This window comes from Heterodontus francisci, chromosome 12 (assembly GCF_036365525.1).
Source record: "Heterodontus francisci isolate sHetFra1 chromosome 12, sHetFra1.hap1, whole genome shotgun sequence".
NCBI classification, from domain to species: Eukaryota; Metazoa; Chordata; class Chondrichthyes; order Heterodontiformes; family Heterodontidae; genus Heterodontus; species Heterodontus francisci.
Window position 1 is genome coordinate 49,081,695 of NC_090382.1, and position 15,436 is coordinate 49,097,130.

At 43.4% G+C, this 15,436-nt stretch overlaps 1 protein-coding gene across 3 annotated transcripts in view; it reads right to left on the reverse strand.

Annotated features, from left to right (window-relative positions):
- afap1l1a (actin filament associated protein 1-like 1a) overlaps positions 1 to 15,436 on the reverse strand; it is a 290,476-nt gene that overhangs the window by 20,735 nt on the left and 254,305 nt on the right. For all 3 annotated transcript variants that reach the window (XM_068043393.1, XM_068043390.1, XM_068043391.1), the window contains 2 exons: positions 15,046 to 15,127; positions 5,990 to 6,101 (listed from right to left, as the gene is read on the reverse strand). In XM_068043393.1, the coding sequence (XP_067899494.1) occupies positions 5,990 to 6,101; positions 15,046 to 15,127 (194 nt within the window). The remainder of the gene's footprint in view (positions 1 to 5,989; positions 6,102 to 15,045; positions 15,128 to 15,436) is intronic.

Below are 15,436 nucleotides of genomic sequence, written 5' to 3' on the forward strand. Positions count from 1 at the left end.
CTATTTTTCTTGTTTAAATCTAAGGAAACCTGGTCAATTTCTTTGCCTTACAATTGGAGCAGTGAACAAGGATTCACTAAGAGGGAGCTAAAAAACACGGCGTTTTAAAATTAAACCCTGTTACTGTTAAACCAGGCAAAGGCTGAGAGGGAACCCCTAGACCCCTTCTCACCTGGTCGTAACAATTCCCATTTGCTAAGGACACAATGCTTATGCTTCCAGTCTCTGTCATTATTTAACTTCAATTTCCCTAAGCGGCTGGTTTTTTCAAGATGCTAGAATGGAGGAGGGATGCACAACTCCATGGAAAGAATTAATAAAGATATTTGTAAAAGTTTTTTTCCAAAAAGTGTTAAAGGCATGTCAAAATAGTGTATTCCTTGACTCTGCAAATAGATAAATTAATCTAAATCAGTTACATAAATAACTTAATCTCTTCATTTAATATTGGGAATTGTGCCTCATCTTCAATTTCTAGTCTGAGGCAAATAAATATAAAAAGAAGGATGCAACTAATGCAATAATTGAGAATTTAAAAAAAAAGTTCAATGCCCCTCCGAGCCATACCCATGAGTTTTTCCCTTTTGCTAGTTTTTTTCCTGAGCTATATGTGCTTGGCTACCCTACTGTAGTCTGTGGGTATAAAATAAATATCATTTTTGTTTTTAAAGCTATCTCTGAAAAAAAGTTCATCCCTTATCTCATGCCAAAAAAAATCTAAATGACCATAACTGGTCCAAATAGCAATTTTCATGGAGTTTATTTTTTTTATTTAGAGATACAGCACTGAAACAGGCCCTTCGAGCCTGTGCCGACCAACAACCACCCATTTATACTAACACTACAGTAATCCCATATTCCCTATCACCTACCTACACTAGGGGCAATTTACAATGGCCAATTTACCTATCAACCTGCAAGTCTTTGGATGTGGGAGGAAACTGGAGCACCCGGCGGAAACCCACATGGTCACAGGGAGAACTTGCAAACTCCACACAGGCAGTACCCAGAATCGAACCCTGGTCCCTGGAGCTGTGAGGTTGCAATGCTAATCACTGCGCCCCTGTGCCACCCCACAGATGGAGATGTAAAACTTAGGTGCCACAGTATCACCACTGACAGCAGGGTGTAGTTACACCGTGACAAGTTTACTTAGACAATTCCCATTGTAAGCAGTGACATAGAAACTTACAATGGAAAAATCTGACAAATGTAAGATTTATAATTTTATTTTGTAAGGAGCAATTTGTATGCTCAAGACATTTTAAGCAGACAGATGGAACTGCAAATTCAGTTAGTCAGACATTGAAAATAGACGATAATAAATAATTGAAAATAGACTATTTGAAATATTAACAGACCATGGAACAGACAAATTTAATCTCTATATTTGATGAACCATTAAAAATTGTTTGGAGGAAAATAGTAATATCTATACATAACATCCAACTTCAACAGGTGTCAAATCTGTTATGCTCTCTGTTCTTTTGTTCGTAACCTCAAACAAATGAAGAACATGAAAGAATCTCATAGTATAAATCGCTGCTCAGTTGTTCATGTTTTTAGTAGTCAAGTGACCCAAGTTCCACGGAAATATTTTTCATCCACAGACAGCATTGCATTATGAAGGTCTATGAGGCTATTTTATCCAAAAGGCCTGCTAAAAATTGTATGCAAGCACTGTGCGCACAATGGAATATTTTTCTTAAACTAATAAGAGTTCCATCCATGAATCTGAATCAAAATGGTTTCGGAAAATGAAAAGGAGTGCTGGTTCAGATCAGGATGGGCCGGAGCTGGTTGTGGTATCCAATATTACTTTCCCTTGCTCAGCTGTGGACAATTTAAAAAAGGCTCTGAAATGTCAGACGAGCTTTTGCACAGACTTGCATAGAAGCCCAACCATTGACCCCAACATCAGAGATTTAAAAAAAAACTTATTCCAGTGTTATTGTCTCTGAATGTTCAGGGTTTTTTCCAGCTCCCTGATGAAGTAATATCCTGCATCACTCCATACTGCACACAACAGCTTATAATGGCTACAAATGCAACATTGTTTGTGTTGTTTATCAACTTAAGTTTGGCATTTAGTTAATTATTTATGCAGTTCATGGAAGTAAAATACTCTTTTTTGGAAGGCTTAAATTAGAAAACTAGTGTTGGGACTCTAGTGCCCATTTTGGTGCAGTCTCTGTCAAGGGGGAAAATGAGTCCCAGTGCCTTTGAATGCTGGTTTACTCCCTGCAATAACAGTTGGCCTTGAATTTTTGAGCGAGATGCTGAGTGTTCAGTGGAGCCTTACCTCTGCAGAAAGCAAGCTCACCAGCTAAGTGACTTGCTATCAATGGGACACTAATCCCAGCACCTAGTAACCATGGGACATTGGCAGTGTGGTCACAGGAAATGAATGTTGCTGAGCTGTCATCTGTCCAGGACATCTGGGAGCTGAGCTCCCCTGTTTGAGCCCTGTAGTTAACTCTGACTTTGGCTGGGATTTTTCAGGGCCTCAAACAGCAGGCTGGGAGGTTGAGGGGGTGTTGGGGGAGGGTGGTTATAGATTATAGATTGATACAGCACTGAAAAAGGCCCTTCGGCCCACCAAGTCTGTGCCGACCATCAACAACCCATTTATAGTAATCCTACATTAATCCCATATTCCCTACCACATCCCCACAATTCTCCTACTACCTACCTACACTAGGGGCAATTTACAATAGCCAATTTACCTATCAACCTGCAAGTCGTTGGCTGTGGGAGGAAACCGGAGCACCCAGCAGAAACCCACGCGGTCACAGGGAGAACTTGCAAACTCTGCACAGGCAGTACCCAGAATTGAACCCGGGTCACTGGAGCTGTGAGGCTTCAGTGCTAACCACCGTGCCGTGGTGTTGTTGAAAAATTGGGAGGGAGGGCAGGGTAATGGCATGCCTTTTGCCTTCTCGCCACCATGGCATTTTGCCTGTTGGGGAAGATGGAGGACAGCCCTTCTGCCCAGAAGCCAATTGAGGCCCTTAAGTAGCCAATTAAGGGCCTCTACCCACTGCCACCAGTGGTGGGTGGGCCCTCCGCCACATGGGGATACTGCCAGATAAAACCTGTGGGCCTGGTGGGGGCGGGTTCCTCCTGATTGGGCACTCAGTGGCCCCTAGAGTGTCCCCCCAGGAGCAATGGCCGCCCCGGCAGCAACAGTCCCCCACCTTCACTTCATGTTTCCACAAGTAGTGTTATTTATAATGACAAGTGTTGTATCCCTCCTCTATATCCTTGAGTAGGTTCCTTACAGGCGTCAGTATCCATGTTCTCAGTGGGTAGCCCTCGTCTCCAAGGATCCATCTCTGAAGGTGCACCTTGGCACGGAAAAGATCTGGCATCCAGAGCTGCCTTCATATGTGGGTGTCATGGCTGCTTCCCGGGAATCATACACCTGTAAGATCCATTTGCAGTGGCTGCAGTCCAGTTGCACATTGACGTCCTTCTGGTTAATGAAGGCAGCAGGCTGGTCAGTGGGAGGCTTGATGTCATATGCTTGCAGTCGATGAATCCAGTGATGGCCCCAAATCCTATAGCTCTCTCAGCTTGACTGCTTGGGTTGGTGATGCACTGATGCGCTGCAGACTGGGAGATTCCACAAATGTCTCCAACAGGTCCCTGGAATGATCCAGTGGTATAGATGCTTAGTGCCACAGTGACCTTCAGCGTCACTGGCATGGTGCTCAGCTCATCCTGCATCATGGCACATAGGTCATTGAGGGTTCCCGTGAGCCATCAGAAAATTTCAAAATGGTGAAAGCAATTGCAGTGTATTGGGATGTTAAGTACCCTAATTGGCTTCCTGCCTTGTGAATGTGCAAAGCCTGCTCTCCATCTCAGCTGCTGACAGCAAAATCCAGAAGGCTCATCATCTTTTGTCCCTACTGTATGCAACCACCAACACCACCCCCCCACCCACCGCCTCTGCTCCCATCTCAAATGGTCCCTTAAAATCCAGCCCCACGAATTAAGAGAGCCCTGGTGGGTTAGTATAAATTCTCCAATTCTTGAAATTAATTTTAAAACCAAAAGAAGTGATAAAAGGATCCATTTTGATTCAGCAAAATGCTGGTGGCAGAATACTAGCATCAGAGGGCCTACCAGCTGAGTGTCACTCCTGGTACCACACTTTTAGATTCATTACTACTGGAGTTGGCACCCATCCAGATTTGGACTGGACAGTCTGTGTTTTGAGTCAGCTGTCTGGAAATATCTATAATTTACAGACACCAATGGTCTGGTTTCTGAAATAAAAATCTGTTTCTGTTCCCACTTGATTTTCATCATAAGCAAAACAAACACTACTACTCAAGACACAATCCCACCTCCTGCCCAGTCTTAGCCTGCTGAACTGTGAAAAAGATTGCGTTCCGAAGCAGTATTGGGCATTCCTTCCATAAGTAACGATCCACAAATGATCAACATTGGACCAGTAACATTATGAGATTATTAACTCTCTTTATTAAAAAAATGAAATAGAGTCTGTTGATACACTGTTATTTTTCATATTCTAATAAGCCATGTTAAAATCCTACTGTTAATTCTCTGACCTTGCTGTAGCAGCTGTACAAATAACTGTGAATCACACCTGATACAATGTCTGCAAATCTATATATTGTCACTCCAGAACCATCGCTGTAACTTAATTTTAATTGCATGATGGTATAGCTTAAAAAAAAACATTAAAAATATGAAGCAAGCAGCAGTTGGCCCTTTAAATGAGTCATTTATTTATTTATTTAGAGATACAGCACTGAAACAGGCCCTTCAGCCCACCGAGTCTGTGCCGACCATCAACCACCCATTTATACTAACTCTACAGTAATCCCATATTCCCTACCACCTACCTACACAAGGGGCAATTTACAACGGCCAATTTACCTATCACCTGCAAGTCTTTGGCGGTGGGAGGAAACCGGAGCACCCGGCGAAAACCCACGCGGTCACAGGGAGAACTTGCAAACTCCGCACAGGCAGTACCCAGAATTGAACCCGGGTCTCTGGAACTGTGAGGCTGCGGTGCTAACCACTGTGCCGCCCTTTAACTTTATTAAAAGTTCCTCAGAGCATTTTGGAAAACTGAGTAAGGCAATAAAATCAAGTTTCAGGCCGGGATTTTATCCCAGCGATGGGAGTGCCAGTGGTGGGCCGGAAGGGGGGGTGTAGACCCTGCCATGGCCCTGTATTGGACCCCCATAGGAACTTTATGGTGGACAGCCAATTATTCGGTGAGGGTGGCCGTTGCCACCAAGTAGGCCCTCAGGGGTGATGAATTGCTCCCAGAGGAGGGACATTCGCCATCCCTGAGCCCACTAGGAGGCTGCCAGGTCTCACCTGGTGGTGCCTCCGTGCGGTAGCAGGCCCGTCTAACTTCAGTAAAATCGGATCAGAGGTGGGAGGCTGCCTTTAAGTTGTTATTAATTGACCATTTAAGGTCTTCAATTCGCCTGGGCGGAAAGGCCGTGCTTGGCCTTCCCCGTCCTGGACAAAATTGCAGGGGGCTGGACAACGTCGGGCATGCCGCCCATTGCCACACCTTGTCATTTTGAGTGCCATTTGCCTCCATTCCTGTCTTCAAGGACAAAATAAAATCCTGCCCTCAGTGTTGTTATGTGAGTGAATTAGCAGCTGAATCTTATGTAGAGCTTTAGCATCCTTTATTTAGTAATAGCACCCCCAGAATCTAAATTCTGAACATAGAGTGGAGCAGAACCAACAATCCAATCTGCTTAGCTCATTACACACCTATAATGAACTGCCATGCGCGCACCAAATAACAGCTGTGTCTGCCTCAGCCTATAAACATGGCAGTTCCTAAGGCTGACTAGATTAAATGTTTTACTTTAGAGATTCAGCTTACTTTTCTTACTTACACAAATCAGCATCAAGGATGAAAGTAGCTTTAAGATGGAACATAAGATTGGAAAGAAATAAATTGAGAATAAAACCGTGTGCTTACTTGAGCCGTGGCGTTTAATTTTATTTTGGGAATTAGTTTTCTGTGAGGCATCATTTGACATGGAAGCTTGGCGTTTTACTTGTGAGGTGACAGGTCGCTTCTGTTCTTCAACCTGAATAACACAAAAACAAAACTGTGAAGCAAAGGCCCCTTAAAACTGCAGTTAGCAAGTGCACTACCCGACATGGTATTTAGCAATATAGATCAATAAGATTTGATGCTTGGTTTGTGCTGAGGCACTGGTGAGATCAATACAATTGAACTAAATGGGGCCTAAATACATTAGCCCCTGAAACTGGGTGTGATCCATGCAGCACGCACCCAAGTTGTACCAGAATGGAGAGACACAAGGATCAGCCTAAACTTGTCCTCTCGCCTCATCATCATAATTGTGGCAAGATATGATTACCAATTGGGTGCCCCGACACAACTCGCTGGTCTGGGCCCTTCAGATTTTGCGCGGCTCAGACACAGGGCACGGTAGACAGGTGAGTTCAAGGGAAAGGAAGCCAATTGGGAGGGGGCAGGGGGAGCAACCACAGTATTATTGTAGAAGAGGAACCTGAAAAAAGTAGTTGGACTTATGGCAATGCAAGCTCCAACTGCTTTTCACCAATTTCAGGAATAGGTCCAGAAATTGGTGCCAGTGCCTCATTTAAATATTGAAATACCCTACTGTAAGTCATTACCTTCAAAAGAGGGGGAAGATGAGGCTGCAGCACTGCTCTGATGCACTTGTCGGAACTTGCTGTGCTTGCCGCTGCTCTTCTTACATTGTAACAGTGACTGCACTTCAAAAGTGCTTCAATGGTTATGAAGCATTTTGGGATTTGCTGAAGTCATTCTTTCTGGTGGAAACTGCCTGTGTCAGCACTTGTTTAGAATGTCTGCACACACTAATAGTATTGAAAAGGTCTACTTTTGAAAGCATGTGTAAATATGGTTTTCTGTACTGTTGAAAGCCCCATGAACATTGCTGCTCACTGTCGGCACAGCAACAGAGATACAGCCCTGCTGGTGGGCATGCCTCTTTCTAGGATATAGGTCCATTGACAAGAAAATTACTTTTTTGGATGAAGGGTTATAGAGGTATTGAACTATTGTGCATTGCAGTGTACATCGCTAGGCCTTTTGGTCGTTACAGCATCAGGAAATCACTTAATACATCTATGGCCTCGGGCACTCGTCTGCTGATTCCACCAGAGTTGAGCCATCACATCCTTTCTAATCTGTCACTATTAACAGGAACAAAGGCAAAGCAGTCATGTGCTGGAATGATACAACATGGCTCAGGATCACATTTGTATCTAGAGCAAGGCACTTTGAAAACAGCTGCTTTTTCTGTAACACGGCATAAATTCCCACCATATTGTCCCTCCTGCCTGGGAAATACTCCCTCGAGACAAAAGTGGGAAAAGCCTTTGTTCCTGTGAAAGTTTATGGGAGAAACTTCTCAGATCAGAGGTGGAGCTTTGGCGGTCATAAATTAAATGAGGCTCATAGGAAACTGGAGGTCAACAGAGGTCAAATAGTCTGTTTTTTTTGCTGCACCTGTCGATGCCTTACATGCTCATGTTTTAAATTTTCTGCAAATGCACAACTGTTTAAAGAGTGCTACACATTTAATATAAGAATTGTAGTGAAATATAGAGTTATAAATGGAGAACTGCAAATGCTAGAAATCTGAAATAAAAAGAGATTGGTGAATTAGGGTGGAATTTTATTCTCTCCCCTGGAGCGGGTTTGGAGGTGGGAGAGCATAAAATCAGGTCGGATGGTGGCCGCGGGGGAAGCCCACCACCATCCTGCCTCCGCCGAAATGTAATCCTGGGCGGGAAGGCCTGTGAACGGCCTTCCTGCCCTGCCGCCAATTGAGGCTCTTAACTGGGTAATTAACCCCCAGTTAAGGGCCTCATCCCGCCACAGCCGCAATTACCTATGCGGTGGGCAGCCCTGTCACCGCAAGAGTAGCATGGCACGAATAACCGTGTGGGCTGCTTCCCATCTCCGGGTGGGGAGGGTCCTCGTTCAAAGGTATTTAGTGCCTGAACGAGGGACCCAGCATCAGGAAGGGGGGGCCCACTGAGGGCCAACCCCTGCCCTTGCTGCCAAGCGACTCTGCCCCGTGATCGCCACACCCCTCCCGCTCAGACCTACCTTAAGACTGGTTCCAGCACCGTTCCTCGATGTCTGGTCATTGCCGCTACAGCAACAGTCACCGCCTCCATGGTGGCACTGTAGCTGCCGGCTTCTGATTGGCCAGCAGCTCAACAAGGCAGGGACTTCCGGCAACAGGATCCTAAATCATACGGAAGGCCCGCTGATGTCCAGTTAAGTGCCTAATTGGACCCACCCCACCGCTCCCACCCCTGGCCTGGAGAGAATGGTGTGTGGGAGAGGATAAAATCATTTGCAATTCATTTACTAGCCCCAAAGCCTCACCATTCCCACCCTGCAACACTATGCGGTAAAAACTGGCCAAGACCAGAAAATGGGCATGGAGATCGCAATGCGCGATTAACCCACCCTCATTCATTGCGATGCAGGCAGCATGCAAACTTCCTCAGCAGGGGGCCTCAGTTCGTGTGAGCACCACTTAAAGCTAGCCTGCACACTACTTAAAGCCAGCCCGCACCTCTTAAAGGGGAGGTGCACTGTGGCTGTAGCAGGTGCTGAAAGCAGCGGTTGAAGAGTGTCTGACCAGCAAGAAGATTGTGTCTGGTGCAACAGGGCCGAGAGTGTGCGCCAAGGTTCTCTGACGCATCACTGGAGGCCTTGGTGCAGGAGAAAAGAGGTCCTCTACCCACTGGGGGCCAGGAGGCCCTCCAGGCAGAGACTCAGAAGGCAGTGGGAGCAGATAGGCATCACTGTCAAAGCAAGCAGTCTACTCCCAAGACCTGGATGGAATTCCAAAGGAAGATCAGCGACCTCACACAAGTGATCATGGTGAGTGAATGCATCTTCAGATGTCATATCCTTTCAAATGAACCACTAACCTCATACACTGCTCCATTCACCACCCACCCTTCACTCACCAACCAACATTCTCGAGCAACCACAACTCATACTTCACATTCATAGCTTCAGCTCATCCTCACACTGCAAGTCTCACACCCACATCTCACAGCTTGCACACACTGCCAACTATTCAACCGCACATCACACAAACACATTGCATCACACTCACTGACACACTTCCCTCTCTCTTGCAGGTCAATGTGGCACATAATCACAGGCAACAGCACCTGAAGACCCTGGGTGGATAAGGCCTCCTGCTGAGAGACCTTCTCCCCATCCTCCTTTTCCCTCTCTGAGCAGCTTGCCCTTCTCTGTACAAAAGCAAAATACTGTGGATGCTGGAAATCTGAAACAAAAATAGAAAATGCTGGAAATACTAAGCAGGTCAGGCAGCATCGGTGGAGAGAAAAAAAATAGAGTCAATGTTTCAGGTCGACGACCTGAGTGCTAATGAATGGGCATCAACCTGAAACATTAACTCCTGTTCTCTCCACAGATGTTGTCTGACCTGCTGAGTATTTCCAACATTTTCTGTTTTTGTTACCCTCCTCTGTGTTGCCTCTGATTATTCTCCCTTTCATACTGCAGCCTAAGGGGGAATGGTAACTATAGCATCAATGACTGAGAGCAAGTGGTCTGATCAGAACCCTTGAAGTCAGAACCAAAGCTTTGACCACATGCTATACCAATCCCTATCGACTTCATCAACCTTAAATAGCTCTAGAAATCTCACAACCCTTCCACAAACTCAGACAGAGCCATTAGAAATCAATCAGCGGCTAACCTGAATGTAGATGATGATCCCTTTAAATATTGCTGATTACACACTGAATAATGCCACAATGTGCCTACTCAGCATTACCTCTGGAAGAGTGCACACGCAGCACGGTCACCATTTTGGTACCAAAGCAGAATCCGTAATGCCAAAACTGCAGGTGCTACAGTGCTGAATTTTACGGCATTTACCCTCCCTATCTTTGAAGTCAGCTGAGGCTCCCGATCTAAACGTTGTGGCCCAATGATGTCATTAGCACCGTAACTCCATTTTATCTTCTGGATTTGAGAGATCTGGCCCCAAAAGCTCTGCCATGGGGCAGGAGGGGTGATTGGATCCACGGAGTAGCCAGAAGAGGCCAAGGTAAGCTTTAAAGATGTTACCTTTATGCAGGATGCTTGTGGGTCATGAGGAGCAGAAATAGTCGGCCTTCCCCTCCCCGACTTGCTTTGGCTATGCTGCCCCCACCACAACCATAGTCCCCAGGAGAACAATTTTATTGATGCAAAAGTTATCTGAAAATCAAGGAAATTCAGACCAGCTTTTTAAAATGTAACATCAAAACCCATTTAGAAGAAGATCTGAATGATGTACAGGAAAGTTTTTTTGTGAAAACCACAACAGTACAATATGTATAGAAATGTGAAAAGAAACGTAAAAAGCCTGTCTTTCCATTAAAGTTCTTTCTTCAGAGAAGGAAAAGTTAAAATGTAACAGTTGGTCAAGGTGTTCTCTTAATCATTCTCCAGACAGATTTGTGCTGGGCATTGGCAGTACGCGGAACAATGGGTTGCTGGTTTTTAATGGCCATTGTGTCGAGGTGCACAATGGAGTCTGTCACAGGCTGGTGGAGGAAACATCTGTGAAAGCTTTTAGCAACAGAACACTTTCTCACTCACCAGGAAACTTACTTGAAACACTATTTCAAACTAAAGATAAATTATACTTGCCAAAATGGGTGTGACTGAGACTCACATTTACATTTCTTACGAGGTTCTTTAGGCTGGAAATTTCAATTCAGTAGATTATTGGGTTAAGCCACATTAACTGACTGTAAATCATTGCTATCATAAAGTAAGAGTTCGTCCTTATGTATCTCAATAGTGATTCTGAGCGTGTGCACATCCACTCGATGCTTGACTAAAACTGAAGATAGAACCAATGGTTACATCTTGTCTTTAATTTTTTATACATTACCTCAATCTACACTGACAGAAGTATTCCATAATCGAACTCCTTAAAATGTATTGTGAATTTTCAAACAGTGTAGTTTGTACTATTGCCTCTGATGAGAGAATCGAGAATGAGGGGACATAATGTTAAAATTAGAGCGCAGCCATTTAGGAGGAAAATCAGGAAGTACTTTTTCACACAAAGGGTAGTAGAAATCTGGAATTCTCTCGCCCAAAAGGCTGTAGCTGCTAGGGCAATTGGAGCTTTCAAGACTGAGATTGATACATTTTTGCTAGGTAAGGCTATCAAGGCTGATGAAGTTAAGTAAATTGACTTGAGGTACAGATCAGCTATGATCTAATTGCACGGCAGAGCAAGCTTGAAGGGCTGAATGGCCCATTCCTGTTCCTATGCTCCTCTATCCTCCAGTGTAACATTGTTCTGTCATGAGAAAAAAGTAAAATGTTTCCTGACCTGAGCTAAACCTTTCCAGCAGTGGTCATGTGACAACAATTTTTTCTTCTTAGTCCAGGGTTACATGGGGCACTTCTAGCATCCCAAATAGTGCCTTGGTTAGATCAACCAATACAGCATGGACTGGGACCCTCTCGGTGTCATTGCCACTTAGTATTATGTTATAGAGTGTATTTGAGCTACTAAACTGTCAGGTGATTGCTTCAAATATATTTTGATTCAGTGGTAAACACACATGCTCCAAGCAAGTGTTGGGTCCTATTTTGTTGGTTAAACAAATTCTGTGTTGGCTCAGACTGGCAAAGTACTGAAGTTAAAGCATGAAATCACGGGGAGGATAAATAATTGTCCATGATAAAACACTAGCCCTACAATTAAAACCAGATTTAAATGTAAATTTAAGGGATGCAAATGACCCTGTAGTTAGAGCATTGCACATGAATGTTTCTTTGGGAGGTTCAGTCATAAGGCTGGTTTTGAAAAGTTACATTTTAATATAATTACTCTGCTCGCAACTCAAGTAAAACACAAATTTCCTGCAAAGTCACAATCTCCACTAAACTTGAGACAATATGACTTCAGTGCAATGACACCACACAATGAAAACTATTACAAAAGCAAAATACCGTGGATGCTGGAAATCTGAAATAAAAACAGAAAATGCTAGAAATACTCAGCAGGTCTGGCAGCATTTGTGGAGAAAGAAACTGAGTTAACATTTCAGATTGATGAGCTTTCCTCAGAATTACCTGTTACATTTCTAACTTTTCCCAGTTCTGATCAAAAGTTATCAACCTGAAACATTAACTCTGTTTCTCTCCACAGATGCTGCCAAATCTGCTGAGTATTTCCAGCAGGTAAAGGGTGGGACAGCATTTCAAATTTCAGATGCAGTATTTCAAAGAAAACACAACTATAAAAAGGAGAGTACCTAAAGGAAACAATGATGTCTTCGAGGCAGAGACAGGAAAATCATCATGGGGCATGAGGAAATGGCAGAGCTGTTGAACAAATATTTTGTGTCCATCTTCACAGTAAAAGGCACAAATTACATACCAGAAATAGAGGGTAACTAAGGGGCTAATAAAAGTGAGGAACTTAAAGTATTTAACATCAGCACAGAAAAAGTGTTAGAGAAACTTAACAGACTAAAAGCTGGCAAATCCGCAGGATGATGGTTGACATCCTCGAGTTCTAAAAGAGATAGCTGCAGAAATAGTGGATGCACTGCTTATAATTTTCCAAAATTACCTAGATTCTAGAACAGTCCCAGTAGATTGGAAGTTAGCAAAAATAACTCTGCTATTCAAGAAAGGAGGAAGATAGAAAACACGAAACTACAGGCCAGTTAACCTGACAATCAGTTGTCAGGAATATGCTGGAATCTATTATTAAGGAAGTCTTAACAATGCACTTAGAAAATCAAAGTGGGATCAGACAGAGTTAACATGGTTTTTTTTTTATAGAGATACAGCACTGAAACAGGCCCTTCAGGAAAATGGTGTTTGACAAATTTATTTGAGTTTTTTGAGGATATAATTACCAGTGTAAATAAAGGGGAATCAGTAGATGTAATATACTTGGATTCCAAAAGGCATTCAATAAAGTTCCACACAAAAGGTTCATATGCAAGATAAGGGCTGATCGAGTTTGGTGAATAAATTAGCATGAATGGAGGATTGGTTAATGGACAAGAAGCCGAGAATAGGGATAAAAGTGGCATTTTCAAGTTGGCACACTGTAAGTAGTGGAGTGCTGCAAGGATCAGTGCTGGGGTCTTGGCTTCTTATAATCTATATTAATGACTTAGACAAAGAGACCAAGAGTAATGTATCCAGGTTTGCTGATGATACAAAGCTAGGTGGAAATGTAAGCTGTGAAGAGAACACAAAGAGGCTGCAAAGAAGTATAGGCAGGTTACGTGAGTGGGCAACAAGATGGCAAATGCAATATAACGTGGAGAATTGTGAGGTTATACACTTTGGTCGTCAGAACAGAAAAGCAAAATTTTTTGTTTTTAAAAGTGGGACTTTATATTGATGTTCAGAGAGACTTGGGTGTACTCGTATGAGGAACACAAAAGGTTAGGATGTAGATACAGCACGTAATTAGGAAAGCAAATGGCATTTTGGCCTTTATTGCAAGGGGACTGGAGTACAACAGCAAGGAAGTCTTTGGAGTGACCACACCTGGAGTACTGTGCACTGTTTTGGTCTCCATATTTAAAAAAAAAAGGATTTACTTGCTTAAAGGGGGTATAGCGAAGGTTCATTAGATTGGTTCCTGGGATGAGAAGGCTGTTCCATGATAACAGGCTAAGTAGCTTGGGCCTCTGGACTTTATCTCATTGAAACATGCAAGATTCTGAAGGGGTTTGACAGGGTAGGCTTTTGTTTGACAGTTTTTGACAGAGGGCATAATTTACAAGAAAGCTGTTGCAGTCGGACATGTCAGGGAGTGAGATCCCGTGAGATGACACATTCAAGAGGGTGACTGAATATGGGGAGGAGAGTTTATAGGGAGGGAGGTCTTTAGGGAGGACAGGAGAGTGGGTAATTTGGAAGGAGGGTGCACAAGGGGAGTTGAGATGGAGATTGAATTCCTTAAGGATGAGAAGTCACTTAGTGCAGCGTTGAGGGAGGAAAGCAGGGAGGATATATCAAGAAGGTAGCCTCTCAAAGCAAAGATTTGGAATTCACTTTTTCAGTAAAAATAGTGACCCAGCAATGCAAATAGATAATGGTCCAGATTTTGCTCTCAGCGGTGAAGGAACAGCATTTGCTGATCTCCTTGTAACAGACGCTCACAAGGTTTCCATGAACTTTAGAGCACAGACTTACTCAAATCCAGCATCTCATCCAGTGCAGCATCCTCTACAGGGCATCTGTGGCACCTGTGAGCAGGGCAAGAAACAGCATGGTTCTTCAAGCAATCAGAGTGAAGAATCATCACTGCACAACAGACCATCTAAACCATGAAGTTTAAAGCAGGAACTATAAGTTATATTTAAATCATATATAGAAAGCGGAATAAAGATTGGGAAATGCAGATGGGATAAAGGGGAAGAGATAAAAGAGACAGACAGAAGAAGTAAAAAATAAATTTTTGATTCTTTTTAATCTCCAACACTGATACTCTTCTGAGGGAACGAGTCTTGTAAAATTAAATTTCAGAGTCAGAGAGGCTTTCAGCAGTAATTACCACTTATCACACCATTAAAATCTCATTTACTCCTGAATGCATGAGCCCTAACATGTTTAGCTATTTTGAGTGCAGAGCCAATGGGCAAGTGCTTCCAGTTTAGTCTGTTGCAGTCATTTCAATGATGAGCCTATTAGTGAGGGCCACAACTGCGCATCCTATGCAGGCGCTTGGCATCTCTGACAGCAACTCCTGGATTTGTGTGTTTAACTGTGCATGTGCGGACGCCAGAGGTTGCTGGCTGATTTACCCCTTTATAATGGTCAGAGCTGTTATCCTCGTCATTAATCCTGACACAACATCTGGCCCATAATATTAATAATTTAAAAACATCTGATAACAGTGAGATTGCATCCTCTGTTTGATTTCTGTTTGAATGTTTCCTCAAAATAGTGCTAACCACCGGCTACCTCACCTGCACTTTCTCATATGGTACATCATCATATGTTCTGGAATCGTACAGAAAAAGTGCTGAATTATTTGAGGAGGTAGCCCACCTGGGGAATGAAACAAAATAAATTAATTCATTAAACATGGTCATATTCTACTAAGAAACAAAAGTACACCAGTTAGCTTTAGCATCCACAGGCTAAGAAGGGGGAGGCTTTCACTTCTATTTATTATATAATGACCCCTACTGAAAGTGTATGTCAATGTTGCATGACCAAAGAATTGTATTAGCTTACAAGTGCCACCATATTCAAATGACTTACTAACACTCACTGTCCAAATTGACACATGAAGACCGAGAAGTCTGCTGAATAGGCAGAGCAAAAATGGGCAAAAAGGGTAATTAAAATTGGGCA